The sequence below is a fragment of the Leptodactylus fuscus genome, chromosome 7, assembly GCF_031893055.1.
Source record: "Leptodactylus fuscus isolate aLepFus1 chromosome 7, aLepFus1.hap2, whole genome shotgun sequence".
In the NCBI taxonomy this organism is placed as follows: Eukaryota; Metazoa; Chordata; class Amphibia; order Anura; family Leptodactylidae; genus Leptodactylus; species Leptodactylus fuscus.
The window spans coordinates 111,612,271-111,633,610 of NC_134271.1; the positions used below are offsets into that span (position 1 = coordinate 111,612,271).

The window sequence follows — 21,340 nt, forward strand, 5'->3', positions numbered from 1 at the left end:
AGGTGACTTTTAAAAAGGAGCCATCTGGTCAAATATATTTTTTTCCACGAAAAGGGGCAGAATGGATGAAAAAATAAATAAAATACGCCCCATTTGGCTCCCCTACCACGGACACTTCCTAGGTCCTCTGCTCTCTACCCTCTCACCACTCAACACACAAAAAAATAAACGTTTGGCCAGTCAATGACCTGCCTCAACCAGTGACTAGCTGATATTTCCTTTGTGTTGAGATGGACCAGGAACTAGATAGCAGCTGGAACAGCAGCGGTGTGTGGTTGGGTAAGGTCATTAATGCTTATTTTGTTTTAAAATCATCATGCCCATGTCTAAAGAAAAAAAATGTAATCTCACCAGAAAACCTCTTTAAAGAGAAACATATTCCCCTCCCCCGACCCCCATGTCCCTTTCCTTTGAATATCAGCTTGTGCGTAGTGAAATGTTAATGTGTAATTTACTGACGGCTTTATTGTAAAGTTATGTGCTCCCCTCTGGAGCACTGACTTCCTTTTTGCTTCTGTGATGCACATAGAGTTTCTTGTATGAACCCTGATCTAACTACCATAGATGTGCATTGTGAATTTGACCCCTTATTCAATCACTGTGTGCGTCTAAGGAGCAGAGAGGAGACCAGTGCTCCAGAAGGGAGCACAATACTTCACAATAAAGCTTTTACTAAGTTATTCGGTAACATTATGTACACACTAGCTTATTTTTATATAGAGGGGACAAACCCCCCAGAAACTAACAGGAGTGCTTCTTTAAGGCCTGGTCATGCATGCTGCATGTACTGATGAACTTGGCATTGTAAACCAGAGCCACTATTCCTATATACTAAAATCATTATGCTTTGGTACACATTGTCCTTATGGGAATGAAAAAGTAATGTACATGAAAGATTTTTAATCACTTTGTCAGAGTAATAAATCACTTCATAAGTTGCTATAACGTCACTGGTTAATTGCAGTTTTAGTGGGGGGTTTTCACCGCTTTTTTTTCCCTAAATAACAAACCAATAGGATACACACTGGCATTAGTATTACATAGCAAAATTGAAGACAAGAAGAAAACAAAGACAGCTCATTTTTCTGTCCTTCTTCCCTACCTGCACATTCGTTTCTAAGCAGTAGACATGTATGGCAGAGGGGGAGTAACGCACCCCAATACACATATGCACATAGCCTCAGACATGGTAAAACTACAATCTATATCTTTAAGACATGTATGTATATATAAATAGCTCTCTCTACCTTTGTGACTGGAAGATATAAACTTTCAGGGTCTCTGTTGTGCCTTATTTAAAAGCATTCAAAAATTAGAATATTTGTCAATGGATAAAATCAGAGACGTCTTTCGTTATTATGTATAACATATCAAACTTCACTATAATACAATAGATAACTGATGAACAGGGGTTAGCCGGCAACAAACAGGATTGGTGATATATGTACGAGTGTTCCTGTGATCATTAGGGCCCAAGTGATCATACAGTCATCGACTATGCTGTGCAGGTGTTGTCAGATAATCCCCTTAAAGGGGTTTTCCAGCCCAAACTCATGACTTATCCACAGGAAAGGTGATCAGTATGGGATCGGTTGGGGTACAATCATCTGTTCTGGCAGTCTCCTAGTGCTGGAAGCAGCTACTGGACGGGGAGTGCCTGCAGCATTGCTCCTATTCAAGTAACAGGAGCGGTGCAGAAGTCCCACTCACTGGATAGTGGCGGATCTAGCGAATTACAGAACTCCTCCTGTTACTTGAAGACTTGCAGTGCCATTCCTATTACGTGACCTCTGGATATGTCATCAGTATGAAAAATCAATATCGGGTCAGAAAATCCCTTTAAAATCCTTTTCATCAACTATGTGTGCCTTATAAATTTATATGACCCCCATCTACCATGACTTAGATAAAAGGGGTTTCATGTACAGGTCTATCATCATATATTAAATTGCTACTGCAGTTTATGATTTACAATCCTTTGTATTTCAATGCATCGTTGTGGCCAAGTCCCCACTGGCTGTCAGCATTTTAATAAATACTTCAGATGTCATACTTATTACCTGTTCTAGGCTAGATACTATGCAAGCGTAATGGAAGGTGACATGTCCAAATGATGCTCAGATGATAGGTAGTAATTCACATACAACCAGCAACATGAATCAGGTACTTTCTACAATGGGAAACAAACTATATAGTACCCAGACTAAGTCAAGATGAACCAAGTTCCCCAGAAAATGGAGCTTTTTGGGTTATGAGAAGCTACACCTCACACAAACAATGACTTACATTAGGGGTTTGCCTAATAGAATACTTTGGAGTGACTGATTCTTAATATATATAAGTGTCATATAAATAAAACAGGGTCTAGCGATGCCCATAGTACGGTAATAAGTCAGATTTCACCTGACATATTTCAAGAGCAGGAGTGAAAATATAAGAAGTGATCTGGTCGGCTGCTAGAAACACACCGACATATTCTGATAGCACAGAATGAGGCCCAATGCCAATAGACAGTACTAACCTCATACCTGCACGTAGTTGAACTTTCACACATTTTTTGGAAGTCTAGAAGGCAGATCATCCAAGAATAAGACATTATATGACTGCAATACCTTTCACTAGGTTGTAATCTTCATCACTCACATATCATATATAGTAGTCCAAGCTGCTGAGATATGTAATTGAAGGTTTCCTATACGTTCAAAACATATGAATGTGCTTGTGTACATAGTTTAGTGTTCTCGTGTGGTCCATTAGATGAGGAAGTGTTAAACTATTCCATGTCATCCTGACTTCAGGCTTTAAGACTTGTGCAAGGAGCCGGCTCTAGATGACTCAGAGACATGAAGGTAAGTAGAAGATCATCTTTTATGTGAGCCAAGGATACTTAATGCGTTATGATTTGTACAGTCTGTTACGTTTATGGAATTCCTCCTTATGTGCTACAATTTCTGAATCATCACCTGGAATTTACCTATAAAAAGAGAAACCAGTTCGTCACAGGTTAACAAAAATACACTTTGCTCTAATAAGACTAAAGACAAATTAATGATATGTAGAGTACGTTAACCCCTTCCCACCATTTTTTGATTTCCGTTTTTGACTCCAAACCCCAGAACTTTTTTATTTTTCCATTCACAGATCCGTATGAAAATTTGATGGCTCTTGGACAAATTGTACTTTACAATGGTACCATTTCCAATCCCGTACATTGCACTGGGAAGGTGGTGATGTAGGGCATATTCTTTAGCATGGCTCAATGTACGTTTTAGTTATACCATTTTGTGCTTGAATCACATTTTATCCAAATTTTTATGGAAGGTGAAACTGTGAAAAACAGCACTTTTGATTTTTATTCCCACTATATTTTTGTAAAACAGGCATTTTCAGGCACAGGGATACCTAATGTGTAGGAGTTTTACTATTTTTTGTACTTTGTGTGTTCTAGGCAAAGGGGACTGATTTTATTTTTTTTTTTTTTTTTTTTTTTTTTACTATGATTATTAGACCCCTCTAGGGGGTCTTCAACCTTAGAAGGTCTGATCACTAATGTCATGCATTACAATGCTAATGCATTGCAATATACCAGTACTTCTGCATAGAGCAGTCTGTAATAAGATACTTACAATGACAAATTTGGGAGGATCAGAATAGAACAGGTTACACACATGCTCGTGTGTCCCCATTTAAGTCTATAGTAGCGTTGAGCGAGTAGTATTGGATTGAATACCTCGCCGGAATAGGAATGTGTGTAATCGACCGAACACCAAGGAGTTAAACGCATCAAATATTCGAAGCGTTCAACCCCTTGGTGTTCAGCGGATTACACGCATTCCTATGCCGGCGAGGTATTCGATCTAATACTACTCGCTCAACACTAGTCTATAGCAGTTATGGACGAAAAAACACGCATGCTGACTAGGCAGTTTCTATTACTCCCAAAGTCTTTAAAGGGATCCTATCAGTCAGACACAATTCTTTGTAGGTACCACGTTGGAATAGCCTTAAGAAAGGTTATTCGTCTCCTACCTTTCGTCGTCTTCTCCATGTCGGTTCTTCCCGGTATGTAAATTAGCTCTCACACAGCACTGGGGACGGGCCCCAGCACTCAGACAGCAATGGGGACTTCCCCAATGCTACGAGAGAACTCTCTCCAGAGCTGCCTCCTCTTCTTCAGCAATGTCATCTTCAGCCTCTTCTTCCGGCGGTGGCTTATAACTTCTAAGGCCTCGGTTCTTGGGCAGAGCAGACTGCGCATGCCCACAGGCCACGAGAAAATGGCAGCTTGCACAGTATTGTAAGTGGCCATTTTCTCGTGGCCTGTGGGCATGCGCAGTCTGCTCTGCCCAAGTCCTGAGGCCTTACAAGTTACAAGCCACCACCGGAAGAAGAGGCTGAAGATGACGTTGCTGAAGAAGAGGAGGCGAACGGCGGCATGGAGAAGACGACGAAAGGTAGGAGACGAATAGCCTTTCCTAAGGCTATTCCGCCGTGGTACCTACAAAAAATTGTGTCTGACTGATAGGATCCCTTTAAAGTAGAAACATGAACACAAATACATACAAGTCACTAGACCATTATTCTTCTAATAGGTATAGATGCAAAACCTGAGACCCCAACTTTCTGACAGTAATGGCTCATGCAATATATATATATATATATATATATATATATATATATATATATATATATATATACACACACACATACATACACTCACCGGCCACTTTATTAGGTACACCATGCTAGTAACGGGTTGGACCCCCTTTTGCCTTCAGAACTGCCTCAATTCTTCGTGGCATAGATTCAACAAGGGGTGCTGGAAGCATTCCTCAGAGATTTTGGTCCATATTGACATGATGGCATCACACAGTTGCCGCAGATTTGTCAGCTGCACATCCATGATGCGAATCTCCCGTTCCACCACATCCCAAAGATGCTCTATTGGATTGAGATCTGGTGACTGTGGAGGCCATTGGAGTACAGTGAACTCATTGTCATGTTCAAGAAACCAGTCTGAGATGATTCCAGCTTTATGACATGGCGCATTATCCTGCTGAAAGTAGCCATCAGATGTTGGGTACATTGTGGTCATAAAGGGATGGACATGGTCAGCAACAATACTCAGGTAGGCTTTGGCGTTGCAACGATGCTCAATTGGTACCAAGGGGCCCAAAGAGTGCCAAGAAAATATTCCCCACACCATGACACCACCACCACCAGCCTGAACCGTTGATACAAGGACGGATGGATCCATGCTTTCATGTTGTTGACGCCAAATTCTGACCCTACCATCCGAATGTCGCAGCAGAAATCGAGACTCATCAGACCAGGCAACGTTTTTCCAATCTTCAATTGTCCAATTTCGATGAGCTTGTGCAAATTGTAGCCTCAGTTTCCTGTTCTTAGCTGAAAGGAGTGGCACCCGGTGTGGTCTTCTGCTGCTGTAGCCCATCTGCCTCAAAGTTCGACGTACTGTGCGTTCAGAGATGCTCTTCTGGCTACCTTGGTTGTAACGGGTGGCTATTTGAGTCACTGTTGCCTTTCTATCAGCTCGAACCAGTCTGGCCATTCTCCTCTGACCTCTGGCATCAACAACGCATTTCCGCCCACAGAACTGCCGCTCACTGGATGTTTTTTCTTTTTCGGACCATTCTCTGTAAACCCTAGAGATGGTTGTGCGTGAAAATCCCAGTAGATCAGCAGTTTCTGAAATACTCAGACCAGCCCTTCTGGCACCAACAACCATGCCACGTTCAAAGGCACTCAAATCACCTTTCTACCCCATACTGATGCTCGGTTTGAACTGCAGGAGATTGTCTTGACCATGTCTACATGCCTAAATGCACTGAGTTGCCGCCATGTGATTGGCTGATTAGAAATTAAGTGTTAACGAGCAGTTGGACAGGTGTACCTAATAAAGTGGCTGGTGAGTGTATACACACACACACATCATAAATATAATTTGCAGATATACAATTTTTTTTTAGCTAACAAAGATTTTTAAGGACAAAAAGAAGAAACGGTACAGGATGAAGCTGGTCAGGGGAACACAGGTCCCATGTGTACATGGATATCAGTATACAGGATTCACACTGCGCACTGAACATACATAGCAACAGAGCATAATAAATCATAGGTGTGCAATAAAGAGAGTAAGTGCCCATCCACATCTCTCAACCAGCAACAGCACTGAAACCACTAGATAAATAATGGCTAGTAGTACAGTATGAGAGAGTCTAGACGAGCATGTAAGCAGGGAACCCAAACTGGTATATCACTTTAATGTACAGTAAATGTATTAATGAGCAATGCATGTAGGAATTTTACATGTGCTGACATCTAGTGGTCAAACCTATACTGCAGACCGTTAAAAAGAATCTGGTTTAAAAAGGGCCTTTCATGTCCTCACAGATTAGCAGTATTATATAGCGCTAGAAAGCTGACAGTGTGCTGAAAACCTCATTGTCCCTAATAAGCAGAGGATTAAAGACAAAATGACAGGACTAATATAAACTGCTGACAAACAACTGAGGGAAAGATAAGACTTTCTGGGAGAAGACTGGTAATGTCACTATCTCTAGTTCCATGTTTTGTTGGAACTGTTTCAACAGTAAAGTGTTTCTATTGTGCTGTAATAAAATGGGGGGCAGTTCCAGTGAGGACTATCTGCAGTAAGAAAAGAGAATAAAAAAATGTCTGTATATACAGTAAGGCAAAGGCCCCACGTTGCAGACCACAGCAAAAAAGCAGAAGCAGCAATGTATCAAGGCTTTTCCTGCAGCACTTTTCACAGATAGTTCACAGAGGTTTCCACTGCAGACTTTCTGCTTCAATTATACCTACAGGGAAACTGCAGACATTTCCGTAGATATGATTGACATGCTGCTGTGCTTATTTTCCTGCAATGTGGGAAAGGGATTTGTGAGAATTCCAACCACTGTACAGTGATTGCAAATACAGAGGGTTTTTTTTTTTTGTTTTTTTTACAAGCGGTGTTTATGCCACATAGAGCCACAACCTAATAGTACTAACAAAACATAAACCATAGGCTTCTAAAATATGCACAAGAGGGGCTATATACTCACATGCAGGCATTACTGAGACTTCTGCGGTTACAATACTTCTTATTCCCAAATTAGATAATCCGCCGCGAATTAAACCACAAGTGAATGCCAAATACTGCAGAGTAAAAAAAAACAATATGGTTCTTGCTGAATTATTTTTTGTAGGTATGAACATTTTGATAAGAAGAATCCAGTAAAATGCTGCCTACTACACATAGCATGAGCTGGAACAAGTATACACAGTGCCATTAGCTGCTGGCATCAGATTGGCACACACACACGCTTCATAAATAATCCTCGTCTGGACTCAGAAAATAGTTCAAGTGTGTTGTATATATTGGTATACACCTTTTTTTCCATTTTTGCTAATTATATATTAACCACGTAACTTTCTTGAATTCTTTTTAATTATTTGTGCCCATTAATGTATTACTCATGTCAATGTCACATAAGACCCTGAATGCCCTGTATGTCTATGTCACATCGGACCCTGAATGCACTGTATGTATTGTGTGCCTATGTCACATCAGTCCCCGAATGCCCTGCATGTCTGTATAACTATGTTACATCCGACCCTGAATGTCCTGTATGCCTATTTCACATCAGACTCTGAATGCCCTGTATGTACTGTAAGCAATGTCGCATCAGACCCTGAATTCCTTGTATATACTGTATGTCTATTTCACATCAGACCCTGAATGTCCTTTATGTAGTGTATACCTATATAACACCAGACCCCGAATGCCCTGTATGAACTGTATGCCAATACTGCAGACAACCCTGAATGCTCTGTATGTACTGTATGCCAATGTTGCAACAGACCCCGAATGCTCTGTATGCCTATGTCTCGTCAGACCCTGAATACCCTGTATGTACTGTAAGCAATGTCGCATCAGACCCTGAATTCCTTGTATATATTGTATGTCTATTTCACATCAGACTTTGAATGTCCTGTATACCTATATAACACCAGACCCTGAATGCCCTGTATGAACTGTATGCCAATGTTACATCAGATCCTGAATGTCCTGTATGCCAATGTCGCATCAGACTGTGCACCACAAGAGCTCTATTTCATGGACAACAGGAGAAATCTGCGGTGGTCACAAAAACACATAAGAATATATGAAAAGTATACAAACACCATACAGGTTTGCAACCAACATTTCACATTTTATTTAAACCTGCTGAATCTTTGTAACTTATACCTTTAGGAAAACCTAAAATCTTCCAAGTGCTAGATAGATCATTAGGTTATCCATATCCATAGTAACTATAAAGAAGAAAATGTTTGTTTTTGTACCGTGTTAGCCAGTGGGTATGAAATATAAAAAACTTGAGAGTCTTCAGTAGATGATACCTTTTTTTAATAGCTAACTCAAGTAAGTGGATAAAAAACATCACAGTATAATGGGGGGGGGTTACAGTTTAAAGGGGTACTCCCACGTCGCATACTCACCAGTCTTCGTTTCTGTGAAATCTTCTGTCTTCCGGCTTTGTTGCGTCATTGGTGGGCGGGGGTCACATATGCAAAGCCAAGCAGCGAGATGCCGCCGGCCCTGCGTGCGCGCTCATAGACCAGTCTAGCCTTCACAACGCGAATACGGACCCGACAGGGTGCCGAGTCTGTATTCGCATTGTGAAGGCTAGACTGGTCTTTGAGCGTGCACGCAGGGCCGGCGGCATCTCGCCGCTTGGCTTTGCATATGTGACCCCCATGTACTTCCTATAGGGAATTATGACTTTCCGGCGTCTAGCAGGAGTGTGTGAGGTGAGGTAGTTGTGAGGTTCAAGTCAGTACACTCCCATACAGATAAGTATTGGTGGCTGCATCTCCTTATGGTGGTGGCCATCCGTCTGTGCCCCTGCAGCGTCCTGTTACCTCGGGACTGATCGGCTTCCCTTTCATCCTCCTCCTACCCTGAACTCCGTCTCTCTAACACTCCCCAGCATCCGCCTCTCTGTTACAGCGGATGCCGGGGAGTGTTAGACGCCGGCACAGGTGAAGCCAGCAACATCGCTATGCTTCTGCCCTGCATGAAGCCAGCAGCGGCAGAAGCAATGCTGTTATTCCGCTCCTCCCCCCACCCCCGGAATAGCAGCATCGCTTCTGTCACTGCTGGCTTCATGAGGGGCAGAAGCATAGCGATGTTGATGGCTTCACCTGTGCCAGCATCTAACCCTGTATTGGCGGCCCCTTCCCCCAAAGGGTAACCTACCCCCCCCCCCTCCAGGCTCGCTCCCGTGCACTTAGCCCCTCCTCCCTCCCCCCTGAGAGCAGCAGATACATCACTTGACTCAGGAGCAGCTAGGTCAGGGCTGTGGCCACAAAAAAAATGAATAAAGTAAGATAGTGGACAAACAAAGGAGTTTTGCTGAAGCAGTGTAATTAGGAAAAGTCTTACATTCACATTAACAAGCAGTATAGATAGGATCCTTGTGATGGGACAACCCCTTTAATGTTTGCTATGGCGCACTCTTCCTTTTCAGAGAATAAGTCATGAAGGCTATCCACTTTTTTTATCCACTTACTTGAGTTAGCTATTAAAAAAGGTATCATCTACTGAAGACTCTCAAGTTTTTTGTTTTTTATATTTCATAGTAACTATGTGAGAAATCTCCTATCAAAGCTCAGCTGGATGACCTACGTCTTCTGCATTCACTAACACAAAGTTATTAGCTTTATCTGTCATGTTACACTGGAGAAAGGAACTTGGTCGGGGCACTGTTTCTACGAGCCTGCTAGCTCCCAATAGACCCCCCTCCCCTCCACTCATACTGCACAAGAGGTATACTGTACAACTCCCTAAATACCCAAGGCAGAGGGAATTCCTTCTGAACGCTGCCACTACTCTCTTCAATAAGCTTTCTCTACAGTGAACTGCCAATGGTCACTGCATTATGTGTCACAAACAACGTATCCAACTGGCTGTTCAAAGAGTATTTCTAAAAATCCATATATTGTATGTACCCTCACCTTGTCTCTGTAGGCAACTATTTACCCCTTATCCCAGCCCTGAACTACTTGACTCTCTTATGATGACATGGCTTTATTACCTTGCAGGTTCCCAACACAGACACACTTGTGTCAGCTTATAATTCCTTATTTGGGAAAGATATTTAAGTTATGTCAGCTATTTATCTCTATCTACTCCTGCAAGGAATGTAAAAGGATACAGAGATACACATTTGCCTTCTGGCATCTAAACTCACTGACCATCTCATGGGTATGAGGCTTCGAGCAGATGATGTCCAGGAGAGAAGGATGTGCTGGGACATTGAATTTCAACACCCGATCCTTTTGTTCTGGCACAAAATAACCTATTGCAAATATATACTGTATGTGTGTGTTTGTATGTATGTCTGTGTAATATATATATATTATATTATACACACACATATCTAAGTATCTATCTATCTATCTATCTATCTATCTATCTATCTATCTATCTAAGCACAACGGAGATGTATATCCTAAGCAATATTTAGGTGGATTATTGGAGGCCCTCCTTACAAAAACTCACAGCAACAAATCTACAGTGACAAAAAAAGCATGGCCCGGAATTTGCTTTGAAAATGAGCAAGCCCTCCAGGGAGGCAGATTAACAATCCATAATATTACTGTCCCCGATAAACAAAGTAGAGAAATGACCATATATACACTTATGCCTATATACCTTCCAGTGTAGCCTTTGCGATCCTCTTAAGTTACCAAAGCTATCATGAACTGTGAAAATTTTATTTAGAATAGAAATAGGTTATCAGATCTGTAGGTATTATTACCTTGGAAAAAAAAAAAAAAAAAAATTCGCTGAAGGGAGAGTAATCCCAAAAACAAGTACCAAAAATAAAAATAAAACTTCACCTTTATTTTTTTGCAGATAAAAAACAACAAAAAAGGTAAAAACAAATCTCCGGCAAACCAGGCAGTGGAAACGCCAGATACTTAATGGGTGTGCACTAGCCTTTGTGCCACATCCCCTCGGAGGGTAGGAAAAATATGGGCGAGTAAATGTAGTTTAAATTCACCTATTCAGCCCTTTTACTAAGAGATCCTACCTCCCTACAATATACAAAGTATGTCCGGAGTATATTGGAACTGAATTCAAAATAGTGTCAGCCTCCAAAACCCAATCTTATAATGCAAAGAGTGTGAGTATCCACTTCCTCCCTGAGGATACTGGCCTAACGCCACACCAACAGGGAGGGATAGCGGAAAAACTACACCACTGGGTATGGAGGATTCAGTCCATAGCTCCCAGACATACATATAACTACTGCAACTTCACCCTACGCGTTTCGTCTCATGCGAGACTCCTCAGGGGTATATAGTATGTCAAATTGTTGCAAACAAGTGGCATAAGCCACACGATAGTGCAAGTGTCTGGCGGTACGATGCACTGACCGCCGGCAGGACCGCTCCACGGACAGCGGTGAAGTGCCCTGTTACTGCCGGTCTTTTAAGTCAGTAACCACGCCCCCCGATATCCTGCTCAGCCAATCTGGCGTAGCCTATGATCACACACCAGTAGCTCCGTATGTTAATAGAGCACACACCCCCTCCATGAATGGCTACGTACTGACAGGTACCTCCCTCCTTTTCTCTTGCCATATTACACCGCGGCATCGTCCGTAACCAATTGTCCAGCAGTTATCTTGTATCAATCGTCCTGCTCTTGAGTGATACAAGATAACTGCTGGACAATTGGTTACGGACGATGCCGCGGTGTAATATGGCAAGAGAAAAGGAGGGAGGTACCTGTCAGTACGTAGCCATTCATGGAGGGGGTGTGTGCTCTATTAACATACGGAGCTACTGGTGTGTCATCATAGGCTACGCCAGATTGGCTGAGCAGGATATCGGGGGGCGTGGTTACTGACTTAAAAGACCGGCAGTAACAGGGCACTTCACCGCTGTCCGTGGAGCGGTCCTGCCGGCGGTCAGTGCATCGTACCGCCAGACACTTGCACTATCGTGTGGCTTATGCCACTTGTTTGCAACAATTTGACATACTATATACCCCTGAGGAGTCTCGCATGAGACGAAACGCGTAGGGTGAAGTTGCAGTAGTTATATGTATGTCTGGGAGCTATGGACTGAATCCTCCATACCCAGTGGTGTAGTTTTTCCGCTATCCCTCCCTGTTGGTGTGGCGTTAGGCCAGTATCCGCAGGGAGGAAGTGGATACTCACACTCTTTGCATTATAAGGGTGCATTCACACTGAGTAAACGCTAGCTTATTTTGTAGAGTAAAATTACACTTGTAAATTTTGCTATCCCATTGACTTCAATGACATTTTACAGGCGTATTTTTACAGGCGTATTTTTTACAGGCGTATTTTTACACTTGTAAAAAAATATCATTGAAGTCAATGGGATAGCAAAATTTACAAGTGTAATTTTACTCTACAAAATAAGCTAGCGTTTACTCAGTGTGAATGCACCCTAAGATTGGGTTTTGGAGGCTGACACTATTTTGAATTCAGTTCCAATATACTCCGGACATACTTTGTATATTGTAGGGAGGTAGGATCTCTTAGTAAAAGGGCTGAATAGGTGAATTTAAACTACATTTACTCGCCCATATTTTTCCTACCCTCCGAGGGGATGTGGCACAAAGGCTAGTGCACACCCATTAAGTATCTGGCGTTTCCACTGCCTGGTTTGCCGGAGATTTGTTTTTACCTTTTTTGTTGTTTTTTATCTGCAAAAAAATAAAGGTGAAGTTTTATTTTTATTTTTGGTACTTGTTTTTGGGATTACTCTCCCTTCAGTGAATTTTGTATAAAGAAAAGTACTCGATATTGAGAAGTCATTGAATTTATTATTACCTTGGGGGCATGTTCCAAATACTGTTTCCCTGCAGACATTTGAGTGATAAGACGGAATTTGTTGTCCTGAAGCACATAGATTCCCTTTGCAAAGAGGAAAAAAAAAATCAATGTATAGAATAATACATGAGTTCAAAGATTTAGCTGTACAAATGCTGCAAATGTGGAAAATGGGGTGGAAGATCTGAAGACGTGGATAATAATCTACATCTCAGACATGCACAGGAGAGAACCTATGAAAGTTGTTACAGGCTGGCATTATTTGTTAAGGTTTATTTAAAGGGGTTGTCCAGGATTTTTTTTTAGGGTGGCCTTATTTTAGGGACAGGTTCCTGTCAGGGCATATTGCTACTAGAGCAATGTCCCTGAGCTAGGCCTGTAGGGTCAAATTCAGAATCGCACCCTGTCTAGCGTATCTTTACTGTCCTTGTATTGTATAACCTATCATTATTTTGAGGCTTCCCCCACTTTTAGTCTGGCTGGCAGAACACATTATACGTCCTCCTATTTATCCGGCTTCATCTTAAGTGGCGAGTAGGTCTGGTTTAATTTTCTTGGAGGCCTCCGTGTCTTGTCTTATGGATATATTATCACTTTACCGTTATTGATATCCATGTTGTTTTTTTGTTCTTATAGCAGGACTATTTTTAATGGTATTTATTAAAAGTTACATTTTATATATATTTCACAAGAATCTATTCCATTTGGACTTTCTGTTGTCCAGGATTAGGAGCAAATCATGGGGTGGGTGGTGGAGGTGTAAAATTTAATTAAAAATAAAATAGTTGTCCACCACCAGTGCCCGTTCTGTCTTGTGTCGGGGCTGCTTTGCCAGAGGCCTGGTTCACATCTGTGTTCAGTATTCCATTCAGGGAGTCCATATGGAGACCCTCCCAAATGGAATACCGAACGCATTGGCAAGTGGTGAGCTTATCAAAGCACATGGACCCCATAGACTATAATAGGGTCTGTGTGCTTTTCGCACAGTGTCCGCACGGTACATGTGGACAGAAAAGTACTTCATGAACTACTTTCCTCTCCACATGACTCGTGCGGACACCATGCGGAAAGCACACGGACCCCATCATAGTCTATAATCTGTGCTTTCACTGCTCACCGCTTGTCAATGCGTTTGGTACACAATTTGGGGGTCACCATCTTATGGATATGCTATAAATGTCTGAGATGGAAAAACATCTTTAACTCTGAGAAACACTGGATCTATAATATAAACTCATAAATGCGTATTAGAGTTACTTTTCTATCACTGCCAAGATGTAACTATTGTCTTCTATCCACTGACCAACTCTAAGAAAACACTCAGCTTGGAAGCAAGTATATACTTTATAGTATACCTGTGTATTTACCTTTGGCTGTTATCTACACAATGTATGTGCACTCACACATAGCAAACACGCCTGAATACCTATGGAAAAGTAAACTGCATGGCGGCAGTACATGCTGCGAGTAGTTCACCTGGTGATTGGTCCGCAGGTTGTCGATTTGTTTCTTGAACACTGTTGTCCAAAAATCTTTGCAGACAAATTTCATAATATCTAATTCATCTTTGAACCTTGCTGTATCCTTGGTAAATCTAAGAAAGGTAGGAAGAAGGTTCACATTACCATCAATACTGGAAAGAGGGGCTGACAAACATAACTATTACTTAGTAAACTGGATGAGACAAAAAAAAAAAAAAAATATCAATAAAGTCACCAAACCTGCTCACCAAGATGTCGCCCAACTTGGTAAATCTGCATTGATAGGTAGAATTATAAGCAGAGAGATGTAGCACTGTATATCTAAACAGATTTCCCTTCAAAGATTGGAAAGTTGGGTGACAACCTCCATGAGAACAGCAATGCTGCTATATTATTTATCACCAAGCTTTCCAGGAGTCCTGCAAATTAGATTATGCAGCAATATAGGAGTATGACTATATGACTGCATGAAGACAATATAGTTGCCACCCAGCTTTCCCAGAAGACATTCTTAAACACCCCCACATACATTAGAGTAAAGGTGGCCGAACCTGGCAGTCATCAAACTAGCTAATATGTATAAGGGTCTCATAGGGTGGGCTGAATTTTAACATCTGTTCTTTGTTCTTGAAGTGGGTTACTCTACTCTTTACACTGAAAATACAAACAAACTTGACTGAAACAAGTATGCAGGTGTATGGGAAAGCTGGAAGGAACATGTGTTAAGTGAGCATTCCAGCAATAGCTACAGAGGGTGTATGGAGACCTTAAAGGGGGTCTGTCACCAGAGTGCAGCAGATTAATTTTTGTCAATATGCAAATCAGCTCTTTGGCTGAAGTGGCTCATGGACATTTACCTCTTCAGGCAATGGCAACACCTCAATTGCTCCATAAAACACCAATTCACAAGGAGAAAACAACATTGATTGAGATGACACTAAACGGTCTAGTGACAAACCCCTTTAAATGGTCACTAATATGTAAGACAACTTAGTCTCATTTCATAGAGCACGTGATTCTGGACCAAAATGTAATGCACATTCATTACAAATGTGGCTGCTTTCTGCTTGAAAAAAATCTTTCTAAGACTGAGGCCCCATGTTGCGGAAAAGCAGCTTTTTTGTTGCAGATTTTGTTGCGTTTTTTTGAGCCAAAGCCAGGAGTGAATTGAGCAGAAGGGAGAAGAACGTCCTTTATATTTCCCATTCCTTTTGTAGCCATTGTTGGCTTTGGCTAAAAAAAAAAAAAAACAAAAAAAAAAAAAAAACCCACAACAAAATCTGCAAAAAAAAAAAAGCTGTGTTTCCGCAATGTGGGGGCCTCAGCCTAAACCTCCTGCCTCTAGGTGTCTTGAATCTAGCTAATTTGCAGTTCACTCCCTGTTGCTAGCCAAGGTCCATCCATAGATAGATATATTAGATAAGAAAGATGGCTTCACAGTGAGTGGTTGGGGAGGTTCTGTTCTGTCTTTACACAGTAAATAGAGAGGGGAGAGCTTAAAAAAACCTGTTTAAGCTATTTTGTGACAATATTCTATTAAAATTACAATGCAGCAGCCTTCCCACAATGGTAGATGTTGGAGGTAATAAGGATCAGGCAGCTGAATTTCATCTTGTTTGGTCCTTTTGTCCACTGGAGGTGTCTGGACACAGCTTTCTCCCCATTCAGAACATATGCACACATGGTCATCAGTTAATAATGGGTATTGCCCATATAATAAGGCACTGACAAGATAAACACCATGTAAGAATTACTCATAGGTAGATACTAACACCACACCTGTGACATATAAGCCTACCTTTCTATCAAGCCTTGCCCTACACGAAAACCCATGTTCTCCAACTTGGTAATGCACCTTCCATTCTCCTATAAAAGAAATGTATAGATTATTTTTCCATTCAAAACATTTCATGTAAACTCCAAAATAAAAAAAACACCCAATATACCCTAAGGGTGCATTCACACTTCGGATACGCTGACTGATTCAGAACGTTAAAACACGTTCCGAATCAGCGCGTACACGGCAGATTCCATTCATTTCAATGGGAGCCGGCATACGAGCGCTCCCCATTGAAATGAATGGGCTGCTTTTTTCTCATAGGGCGGCCTAAGCGCTCGGCTCATTCCAAGCTGTACATGCGAGAGCTTCTAAACACTTCCCATTCACTTCAATGGGACTGCTCGTAGAGAAAAAAAGCAGCCCATTCATTTCAATGGGGAGCGCTCGTATGCCGGCTCCCATTGAAATGAATGGGAACTGCCGTGTACGCGCTGATTCTGAACGTGTTTTAACGTTCAGAATCAGTCAGCGTATCCAAAGTGTGAATTCACCCTAGAATCATTTCTAGCATCTCTTTTCTATATTTCACATTTATCACATATGCAGCACTTCTGCCATAATGAAAATTGCTGCATATACAATAATAGGATTCATGCAACCGAACGATATCATCCATGTGTCGTCCATGACAACATAGGCACATGTACTACTACTTTTCATACAGGAACTAGCTCACCCCAATACTATCCCGCTCTACAAGCACTGTTTATGGCAGACTGGTTTCTACTGACATGTAACATCGGACCCATTCCCTTGGATTGAATCTTACAAAGTGGTGAAACTCCATGTTAAGCATGGGTTATACAGACTGCATGGAAGAGGTCATTGCTTTCTATGGCTACGTTCACATGTAAGTTGGAAAAGCCTCTATTGTAGATTCCATTATAAAAGACCAGCATGCTATTTGTCCAGTCTGGGTCTCCTCACATTGCATCCTCATTATATGCCCCGGGAAGATACATTAAATGCACCCACAGGCCCCCATTATACTGTTCATTTAGCTGCTCTCTTTACACCTATGGGCGACAGATGCCGCCAGAGCTTTCCTGCCACATATAGTAAATGGAAGCTCATGTACACCTATTTTCTGGTGTAGACGGGTGTTAAAGTGGTGCAATCTTAGTACAAGGCTCTTTTTTGTCTCAGAGATGAATCACATTGTTTGTATGCCACTTTTTGTGAATCTAACGGGGAAGGGTGAAGAACAAGGTGGGCTCGGGCAGGAACGCCTTAACCTTACAAATTTATTGTAACTCATTTATTGTAGCAGTTCCTGACTTAGTGTGGACATTGCATTCTTGATATGCGCTTAACTTATTAAAGAGTCCACATCCTCTTAACAACACAGGCACAGTTAGAGTCCGTCGGTGACTTTATAAAGACTGGCATAGGAAATGTAAGTTTTAATAAATCCCCTCCACAATGTGAACTGAATCTAATAGTCCGTGCTTCCTGGCAGAAGTAGAATGAACCATGTGCAGGTGGAATGGTGAAGAGGCCTTGATTCTCAGGACTGGCAGGGGACCAAGAGGACATATTGATACTGAGAAAAGGTGCATTTGAATAACAAGAGTATTGGGGACAATTAATCAATGCAACTAGGCCAGTTTTCTGGTGAAGAAGGGTGATAATATGGCACATCTTGGGCCTGACATATTTACTGTAAGTCACACTAGTCAGTCCCTGACATCCATTCTAGTGCATGGGTCTGACTTATTATGAGGTTGGAGCCATTCACACATATCTTTTCTCAGTCTGGCTTTTAATGAAGACTCCTGTACGAGACGCCAGTCTTAATAAATCTGCCTCACCATGTGCAAGCCTGGCCACTTATTCTCAACAGTAACAGCTAAAATAGGGATCGTACAACTCCTGTCCTCTAAGACTAGGGCTACACAGCGATTTTAAGGTGCACAATATTAATAAAGCACATGGTGCACTGCCAATTGCAACTAATATGTGGTTGCAGAAAAATCCAGTAGGGCTAGATTTCTTCTAATTGTCAAATCAGGGTTGCAGCACCTTGTGGGTTGCAAAATCTGTAAATTGGATATCAAGAGGTCGGGTTCAGATCTGCGTTCGGGGAGTCTGCTTGGGGAAACCTATGTGCATTAAAGAGTGGTTAGCTAAGAAACCACACAGTACTTTTCTCTCCGCATGTTTCATGGGGAAACCACACAGACCCCATTATAATCTATGGGGTCTGTGTGGTTTCTTAGCTAACCACTTTTTAATGTGTATAAGTTTCCATGTGGGGGAGTCCCCGAGCGTACTACCTGAACAGAATACCGACCACAGATGTGAACCGGGCCTTAGATGCGATGTAGCAGCACAAGACGGTAATCTTATATTGCACAAGTACATGTCACCCTAGTATAACAGATGCCATAAATATCAGTCACTGTCATGTACCTTAAGGGGGCGCACTGACGTGAAATTGAAACACAGCTCACTAGTAAATATGTGGTCATCCATAATGATATCTGCTTCTAAGAAAGTTGGGTGCCAACCAAAATGGCTGCTCTCATAGCTCCTGTGCGCCCCAGCTCTGTCAGACTCCAGAATGGTATATCTGCAGTGCTATGCAAGGATTGCAATCACCCAGGCATAAGCTGCCATGTCTATTCCTAAACCTGCCCCCCATGTCGTGGCCCCCGAGCTGTCACTTACCGCATCCCCCTGCTCGGAGGACTTGTACACACAGGACACGATTTCATTGTGCAGCAGCAGGAATAACGCTTCATCTGCCAGGTCCTGCTTGTTCATGGCTGCTGCCGGCTACCCAGCAAGTTGGCACTGAGGAGACAACCCCACAATACAATGTCAGACCCCTGCGCTGCCCACAGTCCTGCCACTGACTGGCATCAGCCTGACATCCTGTGCAGTGGAGCACACATTCCACTAGAGGGCGGAAGGACGTCTAATGACATCACGGTCATGTGATCAGTCACATGACTGGGAGGAGGTTCCTGGAGTCCACCTTGTTTCTGACATAGAAGCAATTGTGGCACTACAACTCCCAGCATGTCCTGATATAGTCCAGTTACCCAGTTATCATACACTGTGGACTAGGAAGTCATGTGCTATACAAGAAACACATGTACTGTGTATTATATGTGCTGCAATATTATGGCCAACTAGTCCATCTGGCTGCATCAGTTATAGAAGTGAATGGACAACTGACAGGCGCTGTTATAGTTAGGCAGCGTTCAACTTGCGCCACTGTCCACCTTTTGTAATTCTTCCTAAAAGCCAGGCAAAACTGCTCAGGGACAGCTTGCGAGTGGTCAGTTTTACAACCAGTTCATTTGAATGGGTTTTTACAGCAAACCACCAGTGTCCATATGCGGCCTCTCTGCGGGGGAACCGATTTTTTTGCATGGACACAAAGTCAGAAATGGAGGACTTTGTGTCCATGCAAAAAACAGTTCCACGGCGGAGAGGCTGCATATGGACACTGGCGGTTTGCTGTAAAAACCTATTCAAATGAATGAGTTTTAAAACTGACCAGTGGCAAGCCGTCCCCAAGAAGTTTTGCATGGCTTTTTGGCAGAATTACAAAGGGCAGACAGCGGTGCTAGTGTGATCACCCCCTTAATGGAATCCATCACATTTGAAGGACCATTTTTCAATTCTGGTCCAGCAATAGACCAGAAGGATAGAAGGTGCAGGTGTGAACCTAGCGGAACTCCTATCCATATACTGAAACATTAATAATTTTACAATGTTAGTACAACATAAAAAAGTTTAATGATAGGGGGCGTTCACACTACCGTCGGTGTCCGACATGCAGTGTCCGCATGTAGTGCATGCAAAGTCGGACATCTTCTCTTGCGGACAGGAAAGGACGGGCACGGAGTGCAAAAGAACGCACCCGATGCCCATTCAAGTGAATGACAGGTGTCACGGACACAGCTAGTGTCCGCTCCTAGTGTCCGTGACAGATTTTGAGCGGACACTAGGAGCGGACACTGCATGTCGGACACCGACGGTAGTGTGAACGACTCACTGTTCAAACAGTTTTTATGCATATTTATTTATTATAGCAGAAACAATATTTATGCAACTTGTGGACTTCACACTTTGTATTAAGCACCATCATAGTTTTGCTACCAAGATCTGCTACTATGGACACATCTTGGTCAAAGTTCACAAAGAAATAAGGTTAGGCAAAAGTGCAAGTGGAGAGTGCAAAGTGCTGCCTATTATAATGGATGGAGAACCTGTTTCAGAACTCTGACATTAAAGTACAATGTAATGCATGTGCATAATGCATTTAACAAAACCTAATACACATGCTGCAAAAACCACACCTGCATAAGAACATGGGCAGCAACACAGTGAAGGAAGGTCAAGGGGTTCAGTGTAGTAGTAGCTATAGACACAATGGTGGTAACCTCTACCAGACCCTCCAGCACTCCTCTAGGGCTGACTCAATGAAGATGGTGCCTACAGTGTGGAAGATGATGGTTGTAGTTTCCACATTATGAACATTTATAAGCTTGCCTATGACAAGCAGACGTGTGTGTGGGTGATTGGGCAATATGGCTGGCTGCTGAATGAATCTGTATCATCAGTCTTAGGCATCATGCGCATGGCAAAGCTCTGTACATGGAATCTGTAGATCTCCTTTAATACAGAACTGTATACAGCGGCATAACTTAAAATGTAACACCTTTTTTTTTCACTATTGAGTTGGTGGATATTTGGTGACCATTTTTTTATGCTTACTTTATTACCCTATCTAAATTCCTTTTTATTATAAGACAGAGATTATATAGGCACAGGAGGTGAAAGAAGAGCGCCCCAAAATAAACTAAATCACAAAAAAGTAGACCATCGTGCAAGACACTAAAATTTCCAAAACATAACATTTATTCAATCCATTTACAATAAAATGAAAGGACGTGTACAAATACATAATAGTCGGCACAGGCCTAAGGCTGAAGCCACACATTGAGGAAATGCAGCTTTTTTTGTTTCAGATTTTGTTGCGTTTTTTTTGAGCCAAAGCTAGAAGTGGATTGAGCAGAAGGTAGAAGTATAAGAGCTTTCTATATATTGATCATTCCTTTTGTAGCCATTCTTGACTTTGGCTCAAAAAATGCAGCAAAATCTGC

General features: G+C 42.1%; 1 protein-coding gene across 1 annotated transcript; it reads right to left on the minus strand.

Annotated features, from left to right (window-relative positions):
- Positions 1-407: 407 nt before the first annotated feature.
- Positions 408-19,116, minus strand: TRAPPC6B (trafficking protein particle complex subunit 6B). The gene is made up of 6 exons (XM_075282802.1): positions 18,891-19,116; positions 16,179-16,246; positions 14,376-14,493; positions 12,900-12,983; positions 7,089-7,182; positions 408-2,974 (listed from the first exon to the last, which is right to left on the minus strand). The coding sequence occupies exons 1-6, from the start codon at positions 18,984-18,986 to the stop codon at positions 2,943-2,945; spliced, it is 492 nt and encodes a 163-aa protein (XP_075138903.1). The 5' UTR covers positions 18,987-19,116; the 3' UTR covers positions 408-2,942.
- Positions 19,117-21,340: the final 2,224 nt, after the last annotated feature.